The 26888-nt window shown below is 36.4% G+C and overlaps 3 protein-coding genes across 3 annotated transcripts in view; 2 read left to right on the top strand and 1 right to left on the bottom strand.

The window, feature by feature from the left end:
* Positions 1–481: 481 nt before the first annotated feature.
* On the top strand, positions 482–1484 carry LOC122141679 (ankyrin repeat and MYND domain-containing protein 1-like). Its single transcript, XM_042749615.1, has 2 exons — positions 482–655; positions 773–1484. Exons 1-2 carry the CDS (start codon positions 488–490, stop codon positions 1061–1063), a joined length of 459 nt encoding a protein of 152 aa, XP_042605549.1. The 5' UTR covers positions 482–487; the 3' UTR covers positions 1064–1484.
* Positions 1104–15934, top strand: LOC109046953 (ankyrin repeat and MYND domain-containing protein 1). The gene is given in 13 exon segments (XM_042749545.1): positions 1104–1411; positions 4012–4112; positions 4450–4503; positions 4506–4592; positions 5516–5613; positions 6055–6162; positions 6371–6502; positions 9616–9703; positions 9803–9948; positions 10862–11012; positions 13755–13875; positions 13961–14062; positions 15808–15934. Coding segments are annotated over 13 exon segments (1623 nt in total).
* Positions 15935–16066: 132 nt separating this feature from the next.
* Positions 16067–26888, bottom strand: part of gpc1a (glypican 1a) — a 37025-nt gene continuing 26203 nt past the window's right edge. Inside the window, exons 2-9 of the mRNA XM_019064972.2 lie at positions 25573–25731; positions 23036–23433; positions 20782–20947; positions 20501–20631; positions 20221–20358; positions 20005–20135; positions 18871–19046; positions 16067–18566 (exon numbers count right to left, since the gene is read on the bottom strand). Coding sequence (XP_018920517.1) covers positions 18358–18566; positions 18871–19046; positions 20005–20135; positions 20221–20358; positions 20501–20631; positions 20782–20947; positions 23036–23433; positions 25573–25731 — 1508 coding nt within the window. The 3' untranslated portion in view covers positions 16067–18357. The remainder of the gene's footprint in view (positions 18567–18870; positions 19047–20004; positions 20136–20220; positions 20359–20500; positions 20632–20781; positions 20948–23035; positions 23434–25572; positions 25732–26888) is intronic.

Here is a 26888-nt window from a genome sequence, read left to right as displayed (position 1 = left end):
TAAGTAATGAGATAAACGGAGAAAAAAATTTTTTTTCCAGTTAAAACAGATGTTGCCAAAGGTTTCTTTTGGTTACATAATTTGAAGTTGGAAAAGGTAATAAAGTGCAATATATCACAGAATATCGCAATATATTTAAAATTGCTAAAATAATATATCGTATATATCATACCAGTGTTGTGTATTTTATGTAATATCCTCCCCTCGAACGCAGATGTTGCTAAATTCGAATATATTATATAAAAAAATTATTTATTTGCATTTCGAACGCAGATGAGCCAATGGCAGTCGAGCTCTGATTTGTTGCTAAATTATATATATATGCATGATTTTTTTTTTTTTGTTGCATTATGTCTATTTTGTGGCAGCATTGCTTTTTATTTTTCACAGTTGTGAAGAAACATTGGATAAATGGATAAACTACAGGTTTCAGATCTTTAATAACAATACACAATAATTTATTGTGTGTCTGTGTAGGTTAATAGTCATGATGATGTCATCCACATGCTGGTGGTACAGCGGGGCCGATGTTAATACGTTAAGTGATGAAGGCATGTCTGCTCTGGCTGTCTGTCATGTCCTCTACTACCCACTTCAGTCTTTACATGAGACGCTGGCTGAGCGAGTGACACAGAATATCAGCCCAGAGCCACAGGTACTAATACAGAGAGGATGTTTGGGATGCATTATGGGTATTTTGGTTTGCTTGTTTTTCAGATAATTTTTATTTTTCGTTTCTTTCTCCTCCCTTTTTTCTGTCTGTAATGCTAAAATCAAGCCTTTGGAAGCCATCTCCCATGAATCCTCTCCAGATCCAATGACAGGAACACCCAAAGATGAAAGTGGCCAAGAGACATTTGAGACACCAAGAGAAATCAACCGAATTGACCAAAGTCTTGAACCAGAGAACCTCAATAACTTGGAGAAACTTGAAGCTCAAGAGCAAATAAATGAGGACATAAATGAAGATGAGATACTGTACTTCTTCAGCCTCGGAGGAACCTCAACTTCATCAAATCAATCAAAATACAGACCCAAACAAGGAAGTAGTTGTTCAACTTGAACATGAAGAAGACAAACCAGCAGAAGAACCATATGTTATAATGTCAAGATCTATTCAAGTTTTTGATGATAAAATTCCAGTGGGTTCTGTATCGTGCCAAGAGAAGGAAGCAAAGACAGTCGTTAACTCTGAGGAAGAGTTGACAAATCTGGAGATCGATGAAAACCTGGAAAGGAACATTAGATCAGCTGTACCTACTTTTGATTCTGTATGTTCTATGGCTAGTTTTCATATTCACGTCACAGAGGAGATCCTGCAGAAGAGTGCTGATATTCTGTGCCAGACAGGAACAGTGACTTCGACAGACACCCAGGAGACAGTCCGGATAATTGCACTTCTTAAGACAGCGTTAGTAGATTTATTTGAATCTCAAAAATATATCTGGGTCATATAGAATTTTTATTGTTGATACCAATACTACTGATGTCTCTAGGAATTTGTTCTTTTTTTCCTAATATTTAGCCATTGACTATAGCCATTCAACATAACAGTATAATTGAGAGCTATTAATCTTAACAAAGCATTTATTAGACTTTAAAAAATAACAACTTCTAATTTAGGTGAATGTAAAACAATCTTCACATAAACCCATTATAATAAATGTCATATTTACCTGTACCCTTATACAGAAACTGAATAAAGTTATCAAACACTAAATTCTAAATTAAATATGGATGAATCCGTAAAGCTACAAAAGTTATTGGTTTCCCCTTTTTTCTTTTGTTCTTTGATTAACAGACATCACAGCTGCTGGGTTACAAGTTATTTGGCTGCTATTACTTTAAGAGCTGCCGCTGCTGATAGTTTCATTCACGCTTTAATAAGAAGTGATACATGCTACAGAGTGCACCAGTGTATTTGTGTGTGCAATTGAAGAGCATGCACCACGAGCACAGTATAACAGCTGACAGGACAAGAAAATTAGTTTTTCTGACATATGGCCTAACAACATCTCATCTGACTGAATTTCACTGTTGTTCTACTAAAGCTGCCTCGTCATCAGTGCCATTTCCACACTCGTTTGACTTGCGCTGGTTGCTGAGGTGAAGTGGAGTTTGCGTCTGAAAAGAACTCAAATTCTTGTCAAGAAAAAAAGAGACAGAGGCGGAAGCTGTGAGTGGGGTGGCCAGCTCCGCCCCTGTTTTAACTGTGTTAAAGGGGTCATATGATGCGATTTAAATTTTTCCTTTGTCTTTGGAGTGTTACAAGCTCTTGGTGCATGTGGATGATATGAGATCTGTAAAGTTGCAAAGACTAGAGTCTCAAATCCAAAGAGATATTCTTTATAAAAGTTAAGGGTCAACCACACCCCCCTAAAACAGCTCGTTCTAACACATCCCCTCATCTCTATGTCACTATGTGGGAAGATTTGCATAACCCTGCCCAAATATTCACGCAAATAATGAAGGCGTAACATTTATTCTCTCTGTTGCCACAGCTGCCATGTTGTGGAGTCGCTGTGTGTTTCATTGAAGTGAAACTTTGTTTGGCCTTCCAAAAGAGGATATGACTAGAAATCAGTGGTTAAGTTGTATTTCAACACTGTTCCTGAACAGTCCAACCCAAATATTCTGATGTGTGCTGTGCATTTTATGGAGGATGAGGACTGTTTCCTGAATCAGTAGTCTGCAATGCGTCTGTGGCACAAAGGCTGTTTCTATAAAGTTGGGCAGTTCAAACTTTGCAAGGACAGTCTGGTGCTTCTGACTCACAGCTTGTAGGTACTTTTTTTTATATTTAAATAATTTGTCGATGATTCAAACGCGAGTTTTGAGCAGTGTATGCAAGGACAGTCTGGTGCTTCTCTCTGATCACAAATGCAGACATGTTTTTATGTTTACGCAGCACGATATGCAACGCAACACAACACGTAAAAAGACAGTATAAGTCATTATAATCAGTAATTATGTCCCCACTGGATGCAACAAATGCCTCGGTTGTAGTGGGTTTTATTTGTTTTGTCTCGTCTAGTGATGTCTGGATCGCAAACAAATTTTTTATTTAACCGGATCTTCTTAGCAGGGGTGTTGCACAAGATCCCGGGCCCTATGCATAGGCCGTCCTGATGGGCCCCCATGCCCCCCCACCCCCCCTTGAATCTATATATTCCAGACTTTTCAAGGGCCCTCTCTTCAGTGCCCTGGGCATCAGTATGGTTTTACTCCCCCAGTCCGACCGCCCCTGCTTCTTAGTGAACGGGTCGAACCAGTTCACCAAATCAAACCGAATCGTTTGAAATGGTTAGCGTCTGACAGTACGCACTAATCCACAAATAACTTAAGTTATTCGGTTTATAAATGTGCCTTACCATCCCTCTGACACGAAATAAACCGATATCCCGAGTTATGCACGTTACTCCTAACAGTACTTGCTGAACTGCTTTAAATGAGTCTCGTGCTGCTGGCCTGGGAGACGGCATAGTATGTTAAGGGGCGTAACATTTCCGTCAAACGCTTGAGGCATTTGGCCAACCACAATGCACTGGATAGCTGGCCAATCAGAGCACCACCTCTCTTTTTCAGAATGATGAGCTTTGTAAAATCTACAGTTGACATGGTTTCAGAAGGCGGGGCATAGAGGAGCAACTATAATGTACATTATATGGAAAATAATGTTTTTTTGAACCTTAAATTGCATAAACACATTGCATTACATCAAATGCACAAAATAATGTTCTTTTTAGCAACATCATATGACCCCTTTAAATATTTTTAACACTGCTAAAGTGGAAAAATTAATCGCCTGTGTTAATGTGCTAATTTTGACAGCACTAATATATATATATATATTTATTTCAGCAATGAGAATGAGATTAAAAAAAAAAAAAAATTGGCATGAAATATGGTGGGTTTATATATATATATATTTGGTTTGAATTAAATATGGTGGGCATGTTATTGTTTGGTCATGCTATTATTTGGAAACAATTAAGCTTCTGTTGGAGAGAGGAGCAGACCCGAACGCCTCTACCATCCCATGCCCATCATTTTCCTGGCTATCAAAGCTGCCCATGTCAAGGGCGTCCGTCTTCTATTGGAGTGTGCAGCTCGTACAAACATACCTCTACTCTACTTCCAGAGGTACATTTAATTTAATTTAATAATTTTTTTTAAATGCATATAATTTTTGACAATCATATAATAGTCCTTTTTTAAATAAGTTAAAATTTTTTTTAGTTATTAAATTTTAATTATTGAATTTTTTAATTTTTTTTTTTATTTTTATTTTGTTAATGTTTAAATTTTGTTTATAAATTTAATATTTTTTTATGTTTGTATATTATAAAAAGATTCTTGAATACTAATCAACTAAATTTTTAATTAAATATTTATTGCATCTATTTTGGTCATTTTTAGTACTGCTTTTGTGCTTTATGTCAACAATAGGGTCTGTATCCTTTCTTCACAGCAGCTGGGGTTTATCTGGAGCAGAGGGTCCTGAATGAGCCTCCTCCTGCATGCCCTTGCGGATCCTGACGTCAAAGCTCTGGATGCAAATGAAATTCTGAGTTTAATAGGTCTGAGTAAAAGTTTGTATAAAATTGCAGTCAAAAATTTTTATTGTGCATACAAATATTTTAAAAGATTCTTGGTGGAGAGGAGACAGAGTGATGAAGCCAATCAGTGTATGGGGATGGGTAGGAGGCCATGATGGTCAGAAGCCAATGGGTGAAATTGGCCAGGATGCCAGGGTTACACCCCTACTATTTTTCAAAGGACATCCTGGGATTTTAAATGAGCACAGAGAGTCAGGACCTTGGCTTAACGTCTCATCCGCAAGACAGTGCTTTTTTTGTCAGTATAGTGTCCCCGTCACTACACTGGGGCGTTAGGACCCACACAGACCACAGGGTGAGCACCCCCTGCTGGCTTCAATAACGCCTCTTCCAGCAACAATCTAGTTTTCCCAGGAGGTCTCCCATCCAGGTACTGACCAGGCTCAACCCTGCTTAGCTTCAGTGGGGAGCCAGTCTTGGGCTGCAGGGTGATATGGCTGCTGGCAAGTATACTCGAAACACAGAGATAAAGGTAAGTGGGTGTTTATTGACAAAAATAGTGAGTACAGCAGGAAATCAGGTGGGTATACTGGATGATAATTCTGGAGTCAAGAGGACGAGGAGTATATTGAAAGTCTCTATCTTACAGAACCAGGCGATTGGGTAGGAGCTGATGACCATAGGCATGGGGATGGATGGGGGTGTAGGACTAAGACGGAGAGAACGCTGTGGGAAAAAAAGGGGGTGTGTTTTGGGGAAGAGACAGGTGTGTAGGCTATTGGCATGTAGTCCTTTAGGTATTAACGAGACCAGACGCTGTAGTGAGGTGCTGGGTATGCTTATAAAGCTAGTGATGATGAGGGTGCAGATGGATAGCAGGTGTGTGTGATTAATACTCAGGTGAGGGAGTGTGCTGGGATTGGCTGGTGAGGAGAACTGGCTGATTAGTGACAAAGGACCCCAGGCTAAATTCAGCGAAGCCCCTATTGAACTTCCTCAGGAAGACGGGAAGACTCCACTACATGTGGTTTGCCAAAGAGACAGCGATCATACAGTAATAATACAGTATATACACTGAAACTACATAATACTCCTAGAAAAAAAAACTTCTTTTAATCATTTTATAGCTTTTAATTTGCATGTAATTTTATTATTACCATATAATTATTAACTGAAATGCAGTGTGCTGACATGTGACGTCCTTGGTTTGATTCCGAGTTTGTTTAGGGCCTTTAGGGATTCCCCCCGCCCTCTCTCCCGCTCCACTTTCTGTCTCGTCTACACTGTCCTAGTAATAATAGCAAAAAACACCAAAAATAAATCTTTAAAAAATACACTGTTAATTTAAATCTACAAGATTATTAGATAAAGTAATATTTAAAATTTAAAAGTCACAAAAAAATGCATAAAATGTAATTTTCAATGGAGTATTCAATCAAATGAATTGGAATTTATTTGTGAATTATAATAAGAAGAAGCCTTATTTTTCTTTCAGAATGCTAGAGATGTGGTGGCGCTTCTGCTTTCTCATAACTCAACCCCCAACGATGTGTGGAGTAGCCATTCACCCCTATCTCTGGCCATCGCGAGCGGCAACGACCTTGTATCTAATCATTTTTGACATCACTTCTTCCAACTGAATCATTTGTAGTGCTGCTATTTGGAAGGAATCATCTTTTATGGTGTAATTAAATGCTGTCTATTCAAAGGCACAGAATGAATGTGGAATAATAAGTCATTACTGAAGGATGAGGGTGAGAACTCTATGGCATTGCATCGACGTGCCATGTATATTAACGCTGTTTTCCCAGGCTGTGGATGAAGTGTTTGGTTGAGGGTGTTATCTTGATGTTCTTATCACTCGTCATGTGGGCAGCGCTCTCTGTGCCCTTGCCAACATCATCTATGACCGTGGGCCACATCCACGCAATCAAGTCAAGCTGGTGATCTTCTTCAACTAATTATCCTACATGGTCGCATGGGAAAATACGTGACTGTGCATTTGTGAAATATGTTTCTGCAATGTTGCTCTGTAGTTGCACTATGCATTGCAAAATAAAAGTGGAAATATGCATTTAAATTTAGTTAGGCTTAGGGGAAATGCATGTTTGTTGATTTTACTGAATCGTTATATATATATATATATATATATATATAGATATATATATATATATATATATATATATTATATATATATAGTGTGTGTGTGTATTTTACAACAACAATAATACTAATAATTTTATTCTATATATTCTATAAAAATATAATAAATAATATTATTAATATTTAAAATAAATGAAAATAATTATTTTATCATTTTGTGCAATATATGGAGTATGTGAACATTAATATATTAATTAAAAATATATCAATATAAATCAAAATAATTTTGAACAATCATGCTAAATTATTATATAAACAGAATTAATAGATAGTTGAATGAGTAGTTTTTATTTAAAACAATAAATATTTGTTTCTCTCTCTCTCTCTCTCTCTATATATATATATAGTAACATATTTGATTATTCTAGATATTTAAAATAAATATATATAGTAATATTATAAGTGAATAATATATATACTGTATATATATATATACTGTGTGTGTATATATATATAAATATATATATGCAAATACATATGTAATAGTAATAAATAATATTATTAAACAGTAAAAATTATTATTCATATATTTTTATTGTAAAGATACATTTCATAAAATAGATGTAATAGTACATTAAGCTTTTAAAGCATCATCTGTATTTATCAAAATAAAACTTAAACATAAGTGTCACTCAGCAGAAACTGGAAATGGTGTCAGAAATTAAAAAGATTGGGGCAAAAATGGCACCAAAAGTGACAAAAAAGGCAGTGAAATTCAAAATAAGAGACTAAAATTGCCCTCTAAGGAATTACTTTTTGGTATTTGTAACATGTATTGAAATGAATTATTCTGATAATTCAAATCAAGGATGAGTAATGATAATTTAATTGATTCAACTGAACTATTTTACATAAAAGGGTCACATCCTGTGTTTTTAATATGGTTGGAAAAATATTTTTAAATAATATTGCATTTCTGAAAAAATTAAATAAAAAATATTTTATTTCTTTTTATTTTATCTGCAGGTGGAAAACAAAATAATAAAACAAGTATTTCACTGATAGATTAGGCCATGTTATACATTTAATGTTTTGCATAAAGCATATGCCCATTAATGTTTTTGCTCACAAAATCAGGTTGAATTATCTGTTGACTCATGTTCAGGATCAATTTAGCACCTCAGAGGCTTGTCAGTCGAGTAAATAGAGAAAAATAAACATATTTATTTCTAATCACTGCGCTCTCTTTTTTTTGTTTCACTTGGTTAAGCCGGAGAAGTTGATCAAAGCGGATTTAGCACCTCAGAGGCTTGTCAGTGGGGGGGGGGCCCAGGGCTGCGCATGGGGGAACAGGAATGGCTTATGCGCCACTGCGCATTCATTCCTAGCAGGTGTAAGCGTTTCATCACCGTTTCATACCGTGTTCCCGATCATCTGAAATGCTCATTTATCACTAAACCATAGGCGGAAGGGAAGAAACCCGCTCCAGGGGTAAGGCTTAAAAGCAGCCCAACGTATAAATCTTAAACCCCTCTTTTTAGGCAAGAACCGATGTGGGTAACTGTAGGCTAAAAAAAAAAATGTTTAATGGGATCTGACTCTTGTATTTAAAGTATTACAATTTAATAAAAACTATTAGACATTGATAATTATATAACTTTTCCTTTCCGAGGGTTATTCAAACAGCGACAATACCAATTCCCAGGTCCTTCTCAAAAAGTAGCAGTATTGTGAAAAAGTTCATTATTTTCCATCAGAATGTAATGATAAAAAGTAAACTTTGCCGAGATATAGATGGGCCTTAGAGTAAGCGTTTGCGGCACCAACTGAAATTTTATTTCAGGTCTTTTAGTGTTTTAATACTGATGATTTTGGCATATTTTTGGCAGGCTCCTGAAAAACCCAAAATGTTCGCTATCCGTCAAAAAATTAGCATATGTTTCAATTCGACCAATAAAAGATTGTATCTGTGGTGAAGTTAATACAGGAAAAGGTGTCAACCTTCAAATAATTATGTATCCACTTTCATGGCACTGGAATACTTGGTCGGGAATCCTTTTTGCAGCCAAGGCATGACTAGTTCAATGCTCCCCGGGCGCGTGGCAGTGGAGGGGTTAATACAGCCATGTGCCTCTGACCTGAGGTGTTATGGAGGCCCAGGATGCTTTCGATAGAATCGGCCTTAAGCGTAATCCAGAGTGTTGGGTCTTGCGTCTCTCAACTTCTCTTCACAATATCCGATTCTCTATGGGGTTCAGTAAGGAGAGTTGGAGGCCAAAATGAGCACAGCTAAAACCATGGTCAGTAAACCATTTCACAGTGGTTTTGGCACTGTGAGCAGCGTGGCCATTGTCGTGCTGAAAAAAACGAAGATCTTCATCTGACGACCATAAAGCTTTTTCACTCTCAGATGGAAGTCTGTAACGTGGCTCCCAAAATCATCATGTTATTCTTTAGCTGGCATTTGACGCCTGCAACCTTGATGAAAACACCGTGGACCAACACCAGTCAGCTTGACATGCTCACCCTTATGTTCCACAGTCTTCCCTAGTTGCACCTAAGACCGATACTCCGTCAATAACCCTCACTTACTGGTGTTAGGGGTAATTGAAACTGGACCTCAGGCATTTTGGATTTCCTTCTTCCGTTCTTCTTCTCCCCAGGCTTTCCGTCCAGACTCCTGCACCCCTTGATTTCAATCGAACATGACGGCAAACTTTTGTTGCTATCCATCCGAAAAAAGTACCTTTGGCCCACTGGTTGCATACATGCTCGTGCTGACTTTCTGTAGTCCATTGCTCAACGGCGCTTCTTGCCTCTGTTTTGCAGGGTTCAAATAGCAACGCCTTCTGCATCGGTGGCTGGATGTGTTCAAATTCAGACAGAAGCCACTGCTCCGCAGGTGCTGTCCAAGGTCTGTTCATAGGTACCATTGGCCCTTTTCTATCCTCAGGCAACGGTCGTTCCTCTTTCTCGTATACCTCTCGGCAGCGTTTTCTCCACACTTGTTCCTTCCACAGTTCCGTGTCCCACTTCGCGAGGTTGAGGCGTCTCTCTGTTTCCGTTTTTTTTAAACGCACTCTGGAGAACAGCCTATTCCCACAGAAAAATTTACTTCTGTGTTTACCCTCCTGCTTAAGGGTGTCACCGGGAACACCATCTGGACAGCAGTCAGGCAGGCCATTTTGTTCCGACGTATGTCTTGCGTCTGTGTCTTACCCTCTTCCAGGCTCTTCGTTTTTCAGCTGTGAGGGATGTCAATGATGGCCTTCTGGGCAGCAGTCCGGTTCGCAGTCTTATTAAGTGATTGGCGGATGATGAGTCCATGAACCAGCGCGTGTTTAGGGAACCTTTGTTTTAAATATGATATTTTTGAAGCCTCAGTAATTCTTTTGCGGGGTTTAGAGGTTAATTGTCCAAAATATTCAATATAAGATTTTATAGCCATAAACGTTACTATAACCTCTTTCGTGTATGCTAAGTGCTTTTGAGATATGAATTTTGGTTTTCTATGATATGTAGGCCCACCAATCATCGAGTAGTGGCTTATAAACTTTAATTTTTAGTCACTTACTCTAATGTAAAACCTTAATGAACTTTCCAATTTCACACATTATGCTAATTTTTTGAGACATGGCCCCTTGTAATATTATATAAATTGACGTTATCACTAGCATTGATCTATCGCCAGTTTAAGCATTCTCAAAAAAACAAAACTACTATAACTAAATGTTAGAATTTCTGAAGCTGTATACACTGTGAAATGAATCTCTTACATTGTACATACATCTTCGCTTTGTTGTTTATGATGAGAAAATTTGCAAGAATCCGGAATTCAGTCAGCGAACGCACGCACACTCAACAAATCTGATGAGTTTGAACGATGACTCATCTGAACGCCTCTGATTGACCATTGCATTCCTAAGCTCAACAGAATTGTGTGTGATTGGTTAAAATGCGCAACACTGTAAAAACGCCTAAAAGGAAATATGGTGCAACATGAGCAGATCTTAATTTAATGCCGCAATTAACACTTTCTACTCATATTCACTTTTTAGAAGCGTAATAGATTTAATTTATTTGTGCAGGGGCATTTTTGTTCAATTTAGTGGCTTTTTTGCCCCAAGTCTCCATGGCCAGGGGAAGGCTAAACCTTCCCCAGCCTTACACACCGCTCACCAGACCCGCTTTCCCACCAGAACCAGCGCATGACCCACACCCTGCATCATGCCCTCAACAAGCATGAGAGACAACCCTTTAACGCCCGCCGGCAGTTGCCAGGCCTCATGGGAGATCTGCTAAGACAGGCGGCGATGAGAATGGAGAAGGAACGGAGCCAAGATGTACTCGGTGAGACTGGCCGATCGTTTCTATAAATGTGCAGTGCTTTATGGATTTTGTCTCACTGCCCTCAGGGTTTCTGCAACCGTTCGAAGGAGTTTGTGTCTTATCGACTGAAATCACAGGGTGCTAATTTGTATGTTTGTCTGTTGTTTGAAGTGTCTTCCATAGAGAAGTTTGTATCTACCAGATAAGTATTATTTAATTAATATTATTATTACTATTAGTAGTAGAAGTATTTGTAATAATTAGATAAAATAATGTTTTAGAAACATCAAACTAAATTATTTATGAATTGATTTTGTAGGTAATTTTTTTAAAATAAATTCATCATAAATATACTTATTCTATTTAAATATAATAATTTAGATGGATTTTTCTAAATGTTTCTAAATGAATATACAGTAAATAATTATACATATTCTAAATAAAATATATATGTATAATCTCATCCAAAATTAAAGTTTTTGTTTATATAATATATGTGTGAATACTGTGTATATGTATTATGTGTATATATAAAGAAACACACATACAGTATATATTTTGAAAGTATTTACATGTATATATATTTATAATCTTATAATATATCTTATATATACATATATTTATTATATAAACATAACACATTTTTCTGAAATATATACATGCATGCATCACATATGTACGTGCAAAAAATAATAATATTTTGGATGCAATTAATCACAATTAATTGTTACCCAGCACTATGTATAATATAAGCGTAATAAGCATTCCTGTTGGTTGATTTAAAGGGGTCCTATTATGCTCTTTTACAAGGTCTTGATTTTGTTTTGGGGGTGTACTAGAATAGGCTCTCATACTAGATTGTTCGAAAAACATTATTACAACACCTCTCTCCCTAGGCATGAATGACTCGAATAGTTCCTGTACCAAATGAAGGCCCGCCTTCTGAAATACGAAATGTGCTGTGATTAGTCAGCTGGGTCAGTGTGTGCTGTGATTGGCTCCACTTGGCACCTGGTCAGGAAATGTCATGCCCCTTACCATAGCCACCTGCTGTGAGCTTCAGTGTAAATATTGCGTCAAAATCAAATCAATTTGAGCGTGATTTAAACCCGAATGATTGTAACCACTCTTAGTTCGTCTGTCTTGGGAAAACTAGCGTGTCGCCGACATAGTGGTAACACTAATTGTCTTCTCTAATGCAGCTCAACCAGGTCTTGTCCCATTCGTCTGTATTTGTGATATCACAAATCCCGGAAAATATGCGTTGTAGTCCAAACAAGTAATGCGCTGTAGTTTTTGAAAAGTGATTTCTTTTAAATAAAATATCTCCTTTTGAAATGGACTTTGAGCTTTGTAACTTTGCAGATCTTTTTATGCTCAAACAGCAACATTACAGACTAACTAAAATTGAAAAAGTGAAAAAGCATAATAGGATCCCTTTAAAGGGTTAGTTCACCCAAAAATGACAATTAGTCCATGTTTTACTCACCCTCAAGGCATCCCATGTGTATACGACTTTCTTCTTTCAGATGAATCCAATCTGAGTTATATTAAAAATTGTCCTGGATCTTTCAAGCTGTACCATGGCATTGGTGGTTGTTTATGTTCAATAGTCTAAAAGTAGTCAAATAAACAATTCCAGCCATACTGAAATGTGCCTCACATGGCTCCGGGGGGTGAATAAAGGCCTCCTGTAGCGAATCGATGGTTTTTTGTATTATAAAAAAATGTGCTTAAAACGATATGCAACATTTTGTGTAACTTCCGCCTACTCCCATTCTAGCGCTTGGAGGAGCCAGGACAGTTTTTAATATAACTCTGATTGGATTCGTCTGAAAGAAGAAAGTCATAAAACATGGACTAATTTTCATTTTTGGGTGAACTTACCTTTTAACAAGATATATAGTAATAGTAATAAATTTATAAAAATAATAATAATTATTATTAATATAGTAGTAAGCAATTCAGAATAATTAATAATAAGTTAAAATGAATATTTTTTAATTAAGAATTACTATTTATTATTCTAAATATATTGCTGAGCATGTCAAATTATTCTTTATATTATAAATAATGAAAATAACGTATATGCCTCCTGTTGGTTGATTTAACAAAATGTTATAATAGTCTGTAATTTTGAATTATTAATAATAAATAATACCTGTCATAATCATATTCTAAATATATTAAGCAACACATATTAAAATTATTGTATGTATTCTAAATAAAAATATTATAACAAAATGTTATAATAATTTGCAGTTATTATAAATAAATAATTTTACAATATATAAAAATAATAATTGTAATAATTATTATTCATTAATATTAATATTATTAAGAAAATATATCCAAAATTCTGTCATGAAACTATAGCGGGTGCAGTCCAATAGGTCAAATTCAATATGACATAATGACATCATTATCACATGGAGCAGCTGATTAGTTATTTTTGTATCCAGTGAGCTTGCTACTCAACAATACTCGGCTAGTGTTTGCTGTAGCAGTTGCAGTGTGCTTCAGAAACCCTCCACCTTCCCCAGCTCCACCTGTATAGATCTATACGGGATAATTCATGTAAGCTGTATGGGGGTTATTTCATATATATTATATATGCAGCAGCAGTTTTTCTTACATGCTCACAGCAGCATGTTGTGGATATATTGCCAATTAACATTGTCATGTACATTAACATGCCAATCCCTTTGACAGCTGTCATGATAGAAACTGGTTGCTAGTTTGTGTGTTTATCTGTTGTTTGAGGTGTCAGTCCCACAGAGAAGCTTCTATATCCTGGATCAGGAGCGACATCGAGTTTGCTGAGCTCTCCTGAGAAGAACAACAGGACTTCCTTTAATAAACACATCAGTCAGAGAGTGCAGAGGTACTTAATAAAGCACAGTGTTGTGAACCAAAGTGTTTTTTGTGCTGTTTGTGTTAACTGTGTCTGTGGTTTTGATTTCAGAAAGCCTCGCTTTAGAATGCGGCCGTTCTGAAGTCTTCTACTGTAGCAAGACCTGCAAAACCAAAGTGTGGGATGAATGCCACAGAGACAGGTGTGACCGTGCCAGGTTGGTCTCAACTGACTTTTAATACACCTACCCAAAGCACCTTACTTAATGAACTTGACTTTGCTCTTGTTTTTACACTATAAAACATACTTAGAACAAGACGCATGTAAATTGCGTAAGACAATAATTTTCAAAAAGAAAAATTACATTACTGATGTTGTCGCGTGATTTTTGAGTGGCAGAATGTGCTAAGTAATTATGAAAATTAGGAAATAATTCTGTAAATAAAAAGTATTTACCTGTAATTAAAGCAATAAAAATAAATCCTTGAAACAAGGTCAATTGCATAAGATAAATGTTTTTAGAGAATACATTTTATAAATGTTCTTTAAAATGTATTTTAATATTTTTTTATTATTATTTTTATAACCTTGTGGGTAAATATTGAGTGTTTAAATTGAAGAATAATTATCATTTTTAGAATGATTTCTGAAGGATCATGTGACACTGAAGACTGGAGTAATGCTGAAAATTCAACTTTGCATCAAAGGAATAAATTACATTTGAAATATATTCAAATAGAAAACAGTTGTTTTAAAATTAAATGTTATTTTACAATATTACTGTTTTGCTGTGTTCTTGTTTAAATAAATGCTACCCTGGTGAGTGTAAAACACTTCTTTCAAAAACTTTAAGAATATTGTTATTATTTCAAACTTTTGGTTGGCAGAGTATATCTTCATTTATCAATTTTAATACATTTTAGAAATTTTGCTTAGTTAAAAAAGAACAAAAAGCAATCCAGCCATTAAAACTTTCTGCCATGAAATGTGCCTTAATTAATAAATTCAAACAAATAAATTACTTTTACTGCATTCTTCATTTATCAATTTTAATACATTTTAGAAATTTTGCTTAGTTAAAAAAGAACAAAAATCAGTTGTGTAGTGTATGAGCAGAGGATTTGTTTTTAAAACAGACAGAAGATCTTATGGGATTTAAAGTATGAAATGAGAAATGACCCCTCCTGCAGCGGTCTGTTCCTCTGAGAATATACTGAGTCAAGATCTGGTCTCCAGTAACAACAGTGTTATTTCAGAAGTGTTTGTGAGATAAAGGCCACACTTCTAGAACAAATGAGGCCAGATCTGAGTGCTGGAGAATCACGCAGAAGGTTCAGCAGGGCATCGAGGACCCTGGAAGAACCTGATTGCTGTATATTTAGGGTGTTCACAGTGTGCTTTTCTCTGGAGGATTTGTCTAACTAATGTTTCTACATAAAATGTTGATCCAAACAATTCTTTATGGCCACCAAACCACACACACACACACAAAACCACACACACAATATATATTATATGTTATTTGATATTTCATTATAATATTTTTATTATGTTGTTTGGCTGACATTTATTGTTATTATCAAGGTTGAAAACAGGTGTGCAGATTTTTTGATGAAAAGAAAGCTCAAAATAACAGCATTTATTTAAAATGAAAGAAACCTTTCGTTAACATTATGTACAAACAAATTCATTTGTAAATATTGATGTATTTTTTATGTTGATATTTTTTAAATGATAAATTATTTAGAAAATATTAGTTTGTAAAATTTTTATGTATGCTTGTTTTTTATTTTTATATTATTTTGAATTGATTTTTTTTGAATTTTTTTATATGTTTTTAATTTATTTGGCATCTATTGGAAGTGTAATCTCGAATGGTTAAATATCAGTTGATTAATTGAACAGAATGTCAGTTTATTACAATGATGATTTAGTGCATAATGTTTTGTTGTGTTTTCACAGTGGACAGTGGAAAAGCAGCAGAGATAAATGCACATCTATTGGAATGGTTACACCTCCGTCCACCAAAGACGATGCACATCTATTGGACCATATTCACCTAAAGGCAAGACCTTCCACCTCAGTGTGACCCCAGAAATGGTATTATTTTCTTTAGCTGTGTAAAAGTTTGCGGCTTCACATTAACGTTTTTGAGACTAAAAGACATGAGCAGGTCTGGTAGAAATGAATAGAACTTATTTAAAAACACAGACAACATCCATTTCGTTTGAACAACTGTGCATGTTTATTACGTAAAACAGACCAAATTTACAAATTCATACCTCAAATAAAATGCTAGTGCTGAAATTTAACAAAATCAAATGTTCCATAACAAACATCACTGCCTCTTTCGAATGAGTGTGCGCTCAGTCTGTCACTGTCATATGAAACACATTTCGCTTGTGTTTGAGCCCTTCTCAATGTCCATTCATTGAGTCATGCGATCGACTAAGAGTATACAATGTGCTTTTCATTTATACTGGACAACCGAGTACAAAAACCAACCTTCCTGTGACAGAAATCGTACACTACATCATGTACATTCTCAACTGCGTTTACATTCCACAACTTTTTACATTTCGCATCTGACAAAACCAGGTCCTTGTGGATTCAGCTCTAGTTGTGCATCGAAAAAAGGAACGAATATCAGAAACATGAAGATCATTTGACACCTTTAAATGCAACATTTAGTGACTAGATGTTGATATTGTGCAAGAAATTTTGTAGGAATGTTTTTTTTTTTTTTTGTCTGATCAGAAGTTCAGAAATATCATAACATTACGCTCGTAAATCTGAATCAGCTCCTTGGAAGTGTTTTAAAACATCACTGCCACAAATTGAATTAATTACATTGCTCTGGGATCAAAATCGTAAAATTGTTGTTATGCCTTACGAGCTTTTATTAAAAGTGACAGGTTTTATTTTTAAAGCACATTCTGTAAATGACTGCTTCCCATTGGCTTTGGCTATAATGACATTCCATTCAAGGCAAATCATATCATTCAAGGCTGACACATGCTTCTATTTAACTTGCCATCGGTGCTGAAAGTACTCCCGAAGTGACATTACGAATATGAATTTGCAGTGCTCTGAGCAATAACACAGCCATGAGTTTCCAAATGCAAGTTAAGAGTTTGCATCCAGGTGAGTGAAGCAAATATTTTGTGCATTCGTGTCCTTTGGACGTTTATTATTTTACGTTTACATTTCAAGAAAAGATTATCTCATGTCCGGGAGATTTTTCACACTAACATCAGAGAAAAAAAATTTGCATTAAAAATAAAGCCTATTTTGGGGGGCTTAAATAATTTTTTTTTTTTTTTTTGCATTCTAATGTGTCAAGTCACGAAGTTCTCATTAATTTTCATTAATGTAAATTTAAAAATTCTAATTTTAATGAAAAGCAACCTATTTAGACACAATATGAAAAAAAAACAGTATAAATCAAATAATAAAAATTATTATTATTATAAAATACCATGATGTATTCATGTGTATTTTTTGGTGGAAAATGTGCTACATTATGACAATTATTACACAACTGAAAATAAATAATTTGCCTCATGATGCTTCTCCCTAAAATCTAAATGAATTCCATGAAATGTAAACCCTAAATCTAATAAAAATGTTAATTCTTGTAATAATTGTAATTGCTTATTTTTGGAATGGTTAGATGTTTTTAATGGAAAATGTTTAGTATGAAAATAAAATTAAGAAAATAATTATGAATAATGCAAAAAAAGGCTATATTTTCTTTTATGCAAAATAATTGCTTTTTTCTTTTGATGTTGGTGTGAAAAAAATTGACATTTCCTAATCCTTTTTTGTGAAATTCATACATTATTGCAGCTTGGTATCATACAAAATAATTGCAGACTAAACCAATGTATCAGAGTTAAAAAAAACAAAAACAAAACACCATGACATAATTCCTCAGATATTCAGCAATTTCGTATTTCAATTCATGTCCATGCCATAGTTCATACATTTTGTAATCTAAAAGGGATCAGACTGATGTAGTGTTTTGTAATTATGTCAATCTGTGAAATATTTAAGTTGTGTAAAGACAAACTTGAGTAAGCGTGGTAAAATGAAACACGAGGTGACTTGGTGACTGTGTGACTTTAAGAGCAAATAACTGTGGGTAGGTCGCTTAGGTGGCTGAGAACCTCGTATTGTAAGTCTAAACTAGAATTCTTCCCGTCCAGTTCATCTTTTTACATTCAAAGGTAAAAAAGCAAGATGTCAATTGATGTAACAAGTCAGCGTTTTAATCTGACGTATATTACAAAACATAAAAATACACAGAAACAAAATTCCTTTTCCACCTATCCTCATGTCGTATTCCAGAGGAATTAAAATGTCCATTCACTCAAAAGGTTTTTTTTTTTTCTTTTGGCAACATTTAAGCTCACCTTTTCTCATTTTTCTCTATTCTTTTTCTTTTGAAACATTCCTTGTCCTATGCCGAATTTCCTGACCCAGATCCCAAAGTTTGATTTAGCGTCTCCATTATCGTCTCAGCAATAGAGTTGCGAGTAACAGAACCAGTAAGATGACGGAAGGCTGAATCTGGTTTCCGGATCCTTTGACTCTTTTGTTTTCAGGGCCATAGGTGTAGAGTTTGGGCCTGTCCATTTTCGGACCAAAAACCGGAGGTCTACCTCGGACGCACAGGTGGTCTGCACACACGCCACTTCCTGAGCCACTGAAATCATCACCTAGAGACACATTATGGAAAAAACATGATGATTACTTTGGTGCAAAAAAGGTCACAGAAGTAATGGTTGCTATGCAGCATCTAATTTACATGAAATTGCAGCATAACACAGGCAAAACCTTACCAGCCCTAGAATGGTGCTAAATTTAGCATCATTGAGCTTCATTCATGTAACAGTAGTAAAACAAACTTAACTAGTGAATTGACTAAAATCAGTTTATGCTGAATGATATACACAAATTTGTTCTCGTTTCATGAAACCAATTGTATGATCATGTCTTTTAGTTGGTTCTTTAGCATCTTACTGGTATCTTGGAAATCTACATCATTGCCATCGAGGGCGTTTTTCAGGCGGTTTGACATGATCTTCAGCAGCATGATCTGTTGACGTATAGTCCTTTCAGGCTTGGTGATGTCGATCTCCACCTCTGGGTTATTAATCTGATTGGCCAGCCCGTCGCCCATGACCTCTGGGAGGTAACTGCAGAAAAATCAATTTTCCAGAACCATTTCAATCACGCACATTTTGTTAATAGCTCTTGTATGACATTTTTCACAATTAACGACCTTACGCTTTACACTTTTCACAATTAAAAATCAGGCTTGTAATACTAACTCGATTATAGTGCGTCATGCTATGCAAAACTTGTGTGGTTTTTAGCAAATTTCGAATGTGCTCTGTTTGGTTTTTAGCATGTTGCAAAAGAGTTTGATTGGTATTTAATGCATTGCTATATGGTTGCTATGCTTTTTCAATGCAATTCTTTTAGCAGTTATTATATTGCGATGGCATTCTGAGTGGTTTGCTATGTGGTTGCTAGGGTGTTTTAGCTGTATGTTGTCAAGTAGTCTTTAGATTTGGCTCATGTCCCTCCTTAAATGTCTGTAGGGTTTTTATTCATTGTCTGTATATGGACCATAATTATGGGCAATAGTATTAGGGATGCTCGCGTTAGCAAACACCACTTATCACATACCAGTATGCATTTATTACCCCCACGGGATTGCTAGTTTGATTATACAGAGCTAATAGGTATTAATGATGACTAAAAATAAAGTTTTTTTGGCCGTACTTACTTAAATTTTCTCACACAAATGAAGATAAACCTCATCCAGTGATTAATCACTTCTGATGACTTTGGGCAATGGGAGTTCAGCTCTGTGCCATTGATACCTAAACAATCAATTTAACGACTTTGGCCACAAAAAGAGGGACGGATGCAGTTTTCTGAAGTCTGCCAGCACTGACCATGAGTAACGATCTATAAATTCATAATGTGTGTTCATCCCAAAAGTCATCCATCAAAAACCCTGCACATCTATTTAGCCTTGAAAAGTGCATAAATTGATTACATAAACATTTACCACAAATTACACGTGCTGATTAGCTGAATGGACACCTTTCATCGTAGAATAGATTTGCCCTAAAGATGTAATACCTTGCTTTGGTAATGCCATTCCAACATTTGTCACCGTTGGTTGAAGATGCTGTTTTACCACTGCACAGAGCCAAGGGGAGTTGGATCCAGTAAAACTGCATTTCTTTCAGTTTACTGGACACGTCTGTGACCTGGGAATTGCACACACACTTCAATAACAATGTATAAAACTCATAAAAGTTGGCCAGAAGTGGACACTGCCACACATGCACACACCTGCACCTCCAGTCTGGCTGCAGATTTGGGGCTGGGTTTGTATTCCAGGGCAGTAACAGTACTTGCTTTCTTTTTCGGCTCCTCAGATATTGAACTTGGTGTTCCTTCCTCACCACGGTCCCCACAGGCCTTGAAAACCTGAAACGCAACACAAACTTAGTTGTGTATAGTTGTATAAATGGTCCTTATGTGATCAATAAATCTTTAAACTGACACCTCACATCTGAATCCAACCCACTCGTGCAAGTTTAAAATAGATGCTTAATTTCAATGTCCTAACCTTGCTGGTATAGATCTCCATGTTCTCCTGCATGGTGAGAACAGCCTCTGAGATTCTCACAGGAATTGAATAGATCACCGTGTCCATACTGGGCTCAGCACCAAAACTGGAGGCCACCTGAAGCATGGTTTCTGATTTAGGAAAACAGAGTGTATGAATAATGTGTCAAGTAAGTTTCATGTCCAAAACCGAAATATTTAGCAAAGTGACAGCGCTACCCAGTGGGATGCAACAAAAACAGAAATCAAGCAAGGGTTTGAGTGGTATAATTTCTGCATTACCTATAAGGTTCTGCCACTCAGTGTCCAAGTCAGCCTGATTAGCCAGGCAGCCCTTCATGACATTCTTGCAGTAATTGATGCAAGGTTTGACTGATCCCAGACCACGGCAATGAGGGCAGTACACCAGTTTCATAATGGCACGATTACACTCCAGGCTCAAAGGAACCTGTGGGAAAAGTGACCATTAGGCATTTATCCATGAGCTAACACTATTGTGAGCAAGGAAATTATAACAGCATCGCTTTGGGAGAATTGTTCCTGTAATAAAAGCACTGCAAGACCTTTTGTCGTCAGCTGAACAAGTTTGTTATCATTTTCCATGAATGTTGATGAAGCTAGTTTGATTTTCTTTATTGTCTCCAGCTAAGCATGTTATCTGCATGTGGATTCGGGCCATCTATTATATAAGAAGAACTTTGAAGTAACTTTAAAGTCTTTTGGGAAAGGCAAGTTTGGAAGGTAGAGTAATCATGCTGTATATTAGCCGAAGGCAACATCAGTTTAATCGTTTTACTGTGACCGTGCGTGAACCTGCTGTTTATGCTACTAATGCAAACAGCTACTAAATGCATTCATATTTACTGCTAATCCCTTGGAATATGCCATACAGTGGATTCAGCTTTTACATATGTCAACTTAAGACCACTTAAACAAGACACACAATATTCCAAACTGATATATTCCCAACATCAGCAAGAATTTGGGTCTGCTTTGCAGAAATCTCCAGAGAGTTTGGCACCAGGAGACTGAATCCAATTCTGTAAGAAATCCCTTAAAGAACAGAGAGGTACCATTGCGCCCTACTTTCATTTGTCAAAGCATCAGGGAGTTCTAAGGAAGGGTAGGGTAGCCACTAAGGACTTGGACTAATTTTCCTTCTTGTGGGTTTGGGCAAACATCTTTGGGAATGCTGCTGTGTAGTCATTTGTCTTGGTGTCATGGATCCAGTCTTGATGAATTTGGGAGTTTCTGTTGATTGACTTTCTAGGCAACTAGGACACTCAAAGGTACTGCTCCCTTGTAGTGCATCCAGACCACCTACAGAGAGTTTGGCATTAAAGGATATGCATGGTTTTACTTAAGCCACATATATAAAAGTCTTGGTGTCCTTGGACTTTCTCAATTGCACAGTGTTACACCATGGAACAATGATTCATTGAAGAGTTTTTCCCATCACCGTATGACTCTAATGTCAAATACACCTGTGTCTAGGAGAAAACACACTTCATTTCCAAGGCAACACCCTACCGCGGAACCCAATGATCATTATAAGGAGATCTAACCCAAGATTCTTGAAAAATACCAGTCAGGGCAAGGATATAATTCGTATAAAATACACCTTGAAGCACTGTGAGGGTTGTCATTATAAAGGTGAGAAAATACGGACCAACTGCGCATCTGCAAAGAATTGAAGTTTTGCCAGAACTGTTTGTCTGGACAAGAAGATGTTGGCAATGCTAAAGAGTTACAGTTCCACATAATATAGATGGGAGAAACTGTCGTGGGGCAACAATAGCACTTCAAAAGCAAGAACATTTCATAAATCTGGCTCGTAAAGAAGGTGAAAGAAGGAAGTCTTCATCACTTAGCTGGTATTTGCCTAAAAGGCATGTCAGTGACTCAGTGACTTGGAGGAGAATCCCTGGTCTAATGACACCTTAACTGAACTTTAAGACTTTGATGTGAAGCGCTATGTTTGGTGCAAAACTTAACCCAGGAGCTCACACTGGAATAATCATTTGGAAATATCAATGTTAGTAGAATTTCTGGAGCAAAATTTGCTATGATCTGCATTAACATTGAGGATTTTTGGCAGACGAGTCATATTTAAACAAGACAAACATGTAAAAGACACTCAGTGAGTCTTAAAATCAAGAAAATGAGACCTCAGTTCAGTTGAGCACCATTGAGCATCAAGGCCGCAATCCTATTTGAAGGAACTTAAGCAATTTTGCCAAGAAGACGCCAATGCTTGTATAAACTGAAAATATTGCCAAAGGTGGTCTTACAAAGTGTACGCTCTAGGGGTTTTATTTATAACTTATTTAGTAGACCACTTGTTTTTAACTTGCATGCACGAATGCTACCAGTCACCCTTGAGCACCCTGGGATTAATTGCCTTGCTCAAGGGTAGTACGGTCTTGGCACGCGGCATGTTTCTTGCGGTGAACAAACCAGCTACCTTCCGTTACCAGCCCTGAGCCTTAACCACTACATCACACCCATCGTAAAAAAGAGAAATAATCCACTGTACCTGAGACACCTTCCGTACAATCTCTCCAGCTACATTAAGGCCCTGGACGAATGCCCGAGCAGCGATGAATGCCCGCACCAGCTTGGTCTTCAGTTCCCGTGGAGCATCTCCAAAAGGACGCAGGGTTTCAGTCTGCTTGGAGGCACACTCCAGGAAGTCGTCGGAGAGCAGGGAGGCAGTCTCGGGGTCAGACGCCTTCAAAAGACGCTCCAGGAGCCTCATCCAGAACTCGTCCAAGACCTCCTCGAGGTTCAGGGAGGCACCGGTGTAATATCGACGCAGGTCGGCATAAAGGTCACGAAACACTCCCGCATTGGGCCGGTACAGATCCCCCAAAGCGGCCACAAAGGCCTCCTCCAACCATCGCTCAGAGCCATTTAGGAGTTCCAGGAAATATGCTGCATGGATAAAAAAGGAAGTCACTTATTACAGCGTGAAAGTAATAAAGAAATCACATACAATTGCATCCAATGAACTACTGTTTGCCAGTGTAGTTGCAGATTTCAGAACAACATTGATGTACCCTGTGTTGGGGAAAGTTACTTTTAAAAGTAATGCACTACAATATTGCGTTACGCCCTAAAAATGTAACTAATGATGTTACTTAGTTACTTTTTATGGAAAGCAATGTGTTACGTTACTTTTGAGTTACTTGAGAAAACTGGGCAGGGTTTCAACGCTTCAACACTCTTCAGCAATAAAAAAAATAAAGCACAAATGTAAGTTTATCTAAAGTAATTTTTGCTTATTAATATGGTTGAATTGGATCAACGAAATTCAGCAGCAAAGACATTGGTCGGTGAATGCATAAAGTATATTTGTGTTATTTAACATCATATTCTGAGTTTGCATTTCACAGGTTTTAATCATTGTTAAGAATACTGAATCTGTTTTTGTGTGAATGAGAAATTAATGCATGTTCACATTTAGTCTCGAACTACAGTAAGCTTTATTTTTACACATCGCACACAAGACCTCTCTACTTAAGATTTCTCTCAACATGGTGACAGGAGAGATGTCTGTCAATAAAGTAACTGGCGTTACTTGTTTGAAAAAATAACTCAGATATTTTCTTGTAAATTAAATTATTAAGTAATTAATGTGTTACTTTACTAGCTACTTCAAAAAATTATCTTTGAATGGCTTTAAATGGAACTTACAAACAGTATTTCTTTCTGTGGAAAATTTGTTTACATTGCAGTTTTAATGATATTATTTTATATTTTTCATATTCCTCCACAGATAATATAAAATACAAATAATAAGTGATACCTCATGTTTTACTGTTAGGGGAAGATGCAAGAAATATCCATAATTTCAATAACATACAGTATAATGTATGTTCAACATTCATGTAACTTACCACATTTTTAACATCTACCAGTCAAAGGTTTGGGATCAGAATGATTTTGAATGTTTTTTACAGGAGTTTCTTTTGCTCATCAAGGCTGCATTTATTTGATCAAAAATACAGGAAAAAAAAGCTGATGGAAATTCAGCTTTGCATCACAGCAAGGAGTTTCTTTTGCTCATCAAGGCTGCATTTATTTGATCAAAAATACAGGAAAAAAAAGCTTATATCGTTGGAATAGAACATTTTGCATAAATCTGTATTTTTTGATCAAATACATGTAAAAGTTTAGTCCTTGATGAAGCATAGCAAAGAGACTTATTTAAAAAACATTACAAGTCTTACTTTTGATCCAAAAACTTTTGACCGGTAGTGTGTATATATATATTATATATATATATATACACATACACACACACACACACACACACACTTCCTGAAAATGTCTGATTAGGATCAGTAAATTGAAAAACTGCATCAAAATTACACACACACACACACACACACACTTCTATTGTGTGTATAGATATATTATATCTATATACACAACACACACACACACACACACACACACCACACACCACACACACACACAACACACACACACACACCATGTCTGTTTATAAATGCACTGAATTGAAAAACTGCATCAAAATCTCTTATCATTATTGTGTGTCACCACAGTTTATCATGCACTGCAGTAAAGGGCCATAAAAACCCACTGTAATTGCCCTGTGAGGAATATGAGCTTTAGAGTTTTCCTTTTATCTAAGCTCACAATGACACAACCCAGGAGAGAGTTTGGGCTTCAAAGTGCTGCAACTCTTTAACCCTTCACATTCATTAACCCTGATGCCGTAAAATCCACAGAAGGGTAAAGGAAAAATGTTAACTAAAAGCAGATGAAGTTTCATAAACTACCACTCTGGATAAGACAGCTGTCTGTGACAGTACAAGTACACTGTAAAACCTCTAAATCTAGTTTCTGCAGTTGATGCTCTGTTCTTTTTCACCTTCACACTTTAGGTGGAAAAATGAGAACTTAAACGTTTGGCTTATTCGAAAATCATCTTGCTGACATTACAGAGGGAAAACTGAACAGTTGTGTTAGCAACTGTGAGACATAATACAGTGCATCAAAACGCAACCAACTGCAAGAATGAAAGCATTTGAGTTTTGGACTCACTGTCAAAGGTCCTGTACTGGGCATTAAGAGAGGCTTGAATGGAACGTCCCGCTTCCCTAACCAGCCCTTCAAATTCCCGGCGGCTCAGGTTCGACAGTGTTTCCTCCATGGCACTGGTGCAGCAGGTGTAACCTTTTGGGCAGATGTGGAGATGCTCGCCTGCAGATGGAATGGGAAGATAATATGATTTAAGTAGAGTTTTTAACCTAGTTATGGCACCAAAGATGTCAGTTACTCTAATAACATCATATATCAAACCCCATATAATTTGAAACTTAGACTGATGCCAGAAAAGGCCAAACATGATGTCACACTTCCAGGAAAAGCATAAATAAAGACAAATGAATCTCATACAGTGTTCTGTAAAGGTCTGTAATGTGTGAGTGACTCATATGAGATATAACAAAAACAAAAAAAAATGACAACATCCTTAAAACTACAACATAATATTAACTGAAAATCTGCTGTTTATCAACACATTTTTAAGTTCAAGTTATAAATTGAAATTCTTACTGTTTTTATGCCTGATAAATCATGCAATCTCTCTCTTACTCTCTTCAGGGTTGTTTGCTGTTTTAGTAGCATGTAGTGTAGCTAACTACTGTGTTTACTAAAGGGTAGCTGAACGACGAGTAGCTTTAGCTTGTAGCTTAACAGGCTAAAGGCCCCGGTATACTTCAAACAAAGTTAGTTTTCGTTCTTTGTTTGGGGGCAAAAAGAAATTCGAAAAGGCTGAGTGACGGTATATTGTTTTCGAACATTCTGACACCCCCGCGCTGTTGGAGGCGGGGTGTAGATTAATTTAAACATTCATCGCGATGCTCACGCATATCCCCTAAACATAACAATGATGAAAAGATGAAGTGTAAGCAATCTAGGTGTGAGACGGGCACCAATGGTCAGAATATTATAGACAAAAGAATAACGTTTAGCTGCAGTTCAGAGTCAAGTATCATGTTTGCAATACAAAAGAACCATAAGCAGTCCTCTATGGGAAGTGTGAATGTCTCATAGTCTGTAAAACTTTAGCATGATGTGGAAAAAAAATATTGGCGTCAGTTTGTTTTTTTACTTTTTTTTGTTTTCATTTATTTTATTAAACTGGATTGGTTATTTTATTATTTTTTTTTTTTTTTTGTTTTCATGATTTACTTTTGATGAAAAAAAAGGTTTATTATTGTATGTTCATTTGGCATTTCATTTATTGTATACCCTTTAAATTCGCTTATTGAAAGAACAACAACAGCAGCAGCAGCAGTATGGTGTAACATTTATTTGAAACACATGAATTTGGTAACGTTACTTGCTACCTTATA

The sequence above is a fragment of the Cyprinus carpio genome, chromosome B22 (genome assembly GCF_018340385.1).
Source record: "Cyprinus carpio isolate SPL01 chromosome B22, ASM1834038v1, whole genome shotgun sequence".
NCBI lineage: Eukaryota > Metazoa > Chordata > Actinopteri > Cypriniformes > Cyprinidae > Cyprinus > Cyprinus carpio.
The sequence above is the reverse complement of the archived record's forward strand: the minus strand, read 5'-3'. Positions and strand labels throughout refer to the sequence as shown.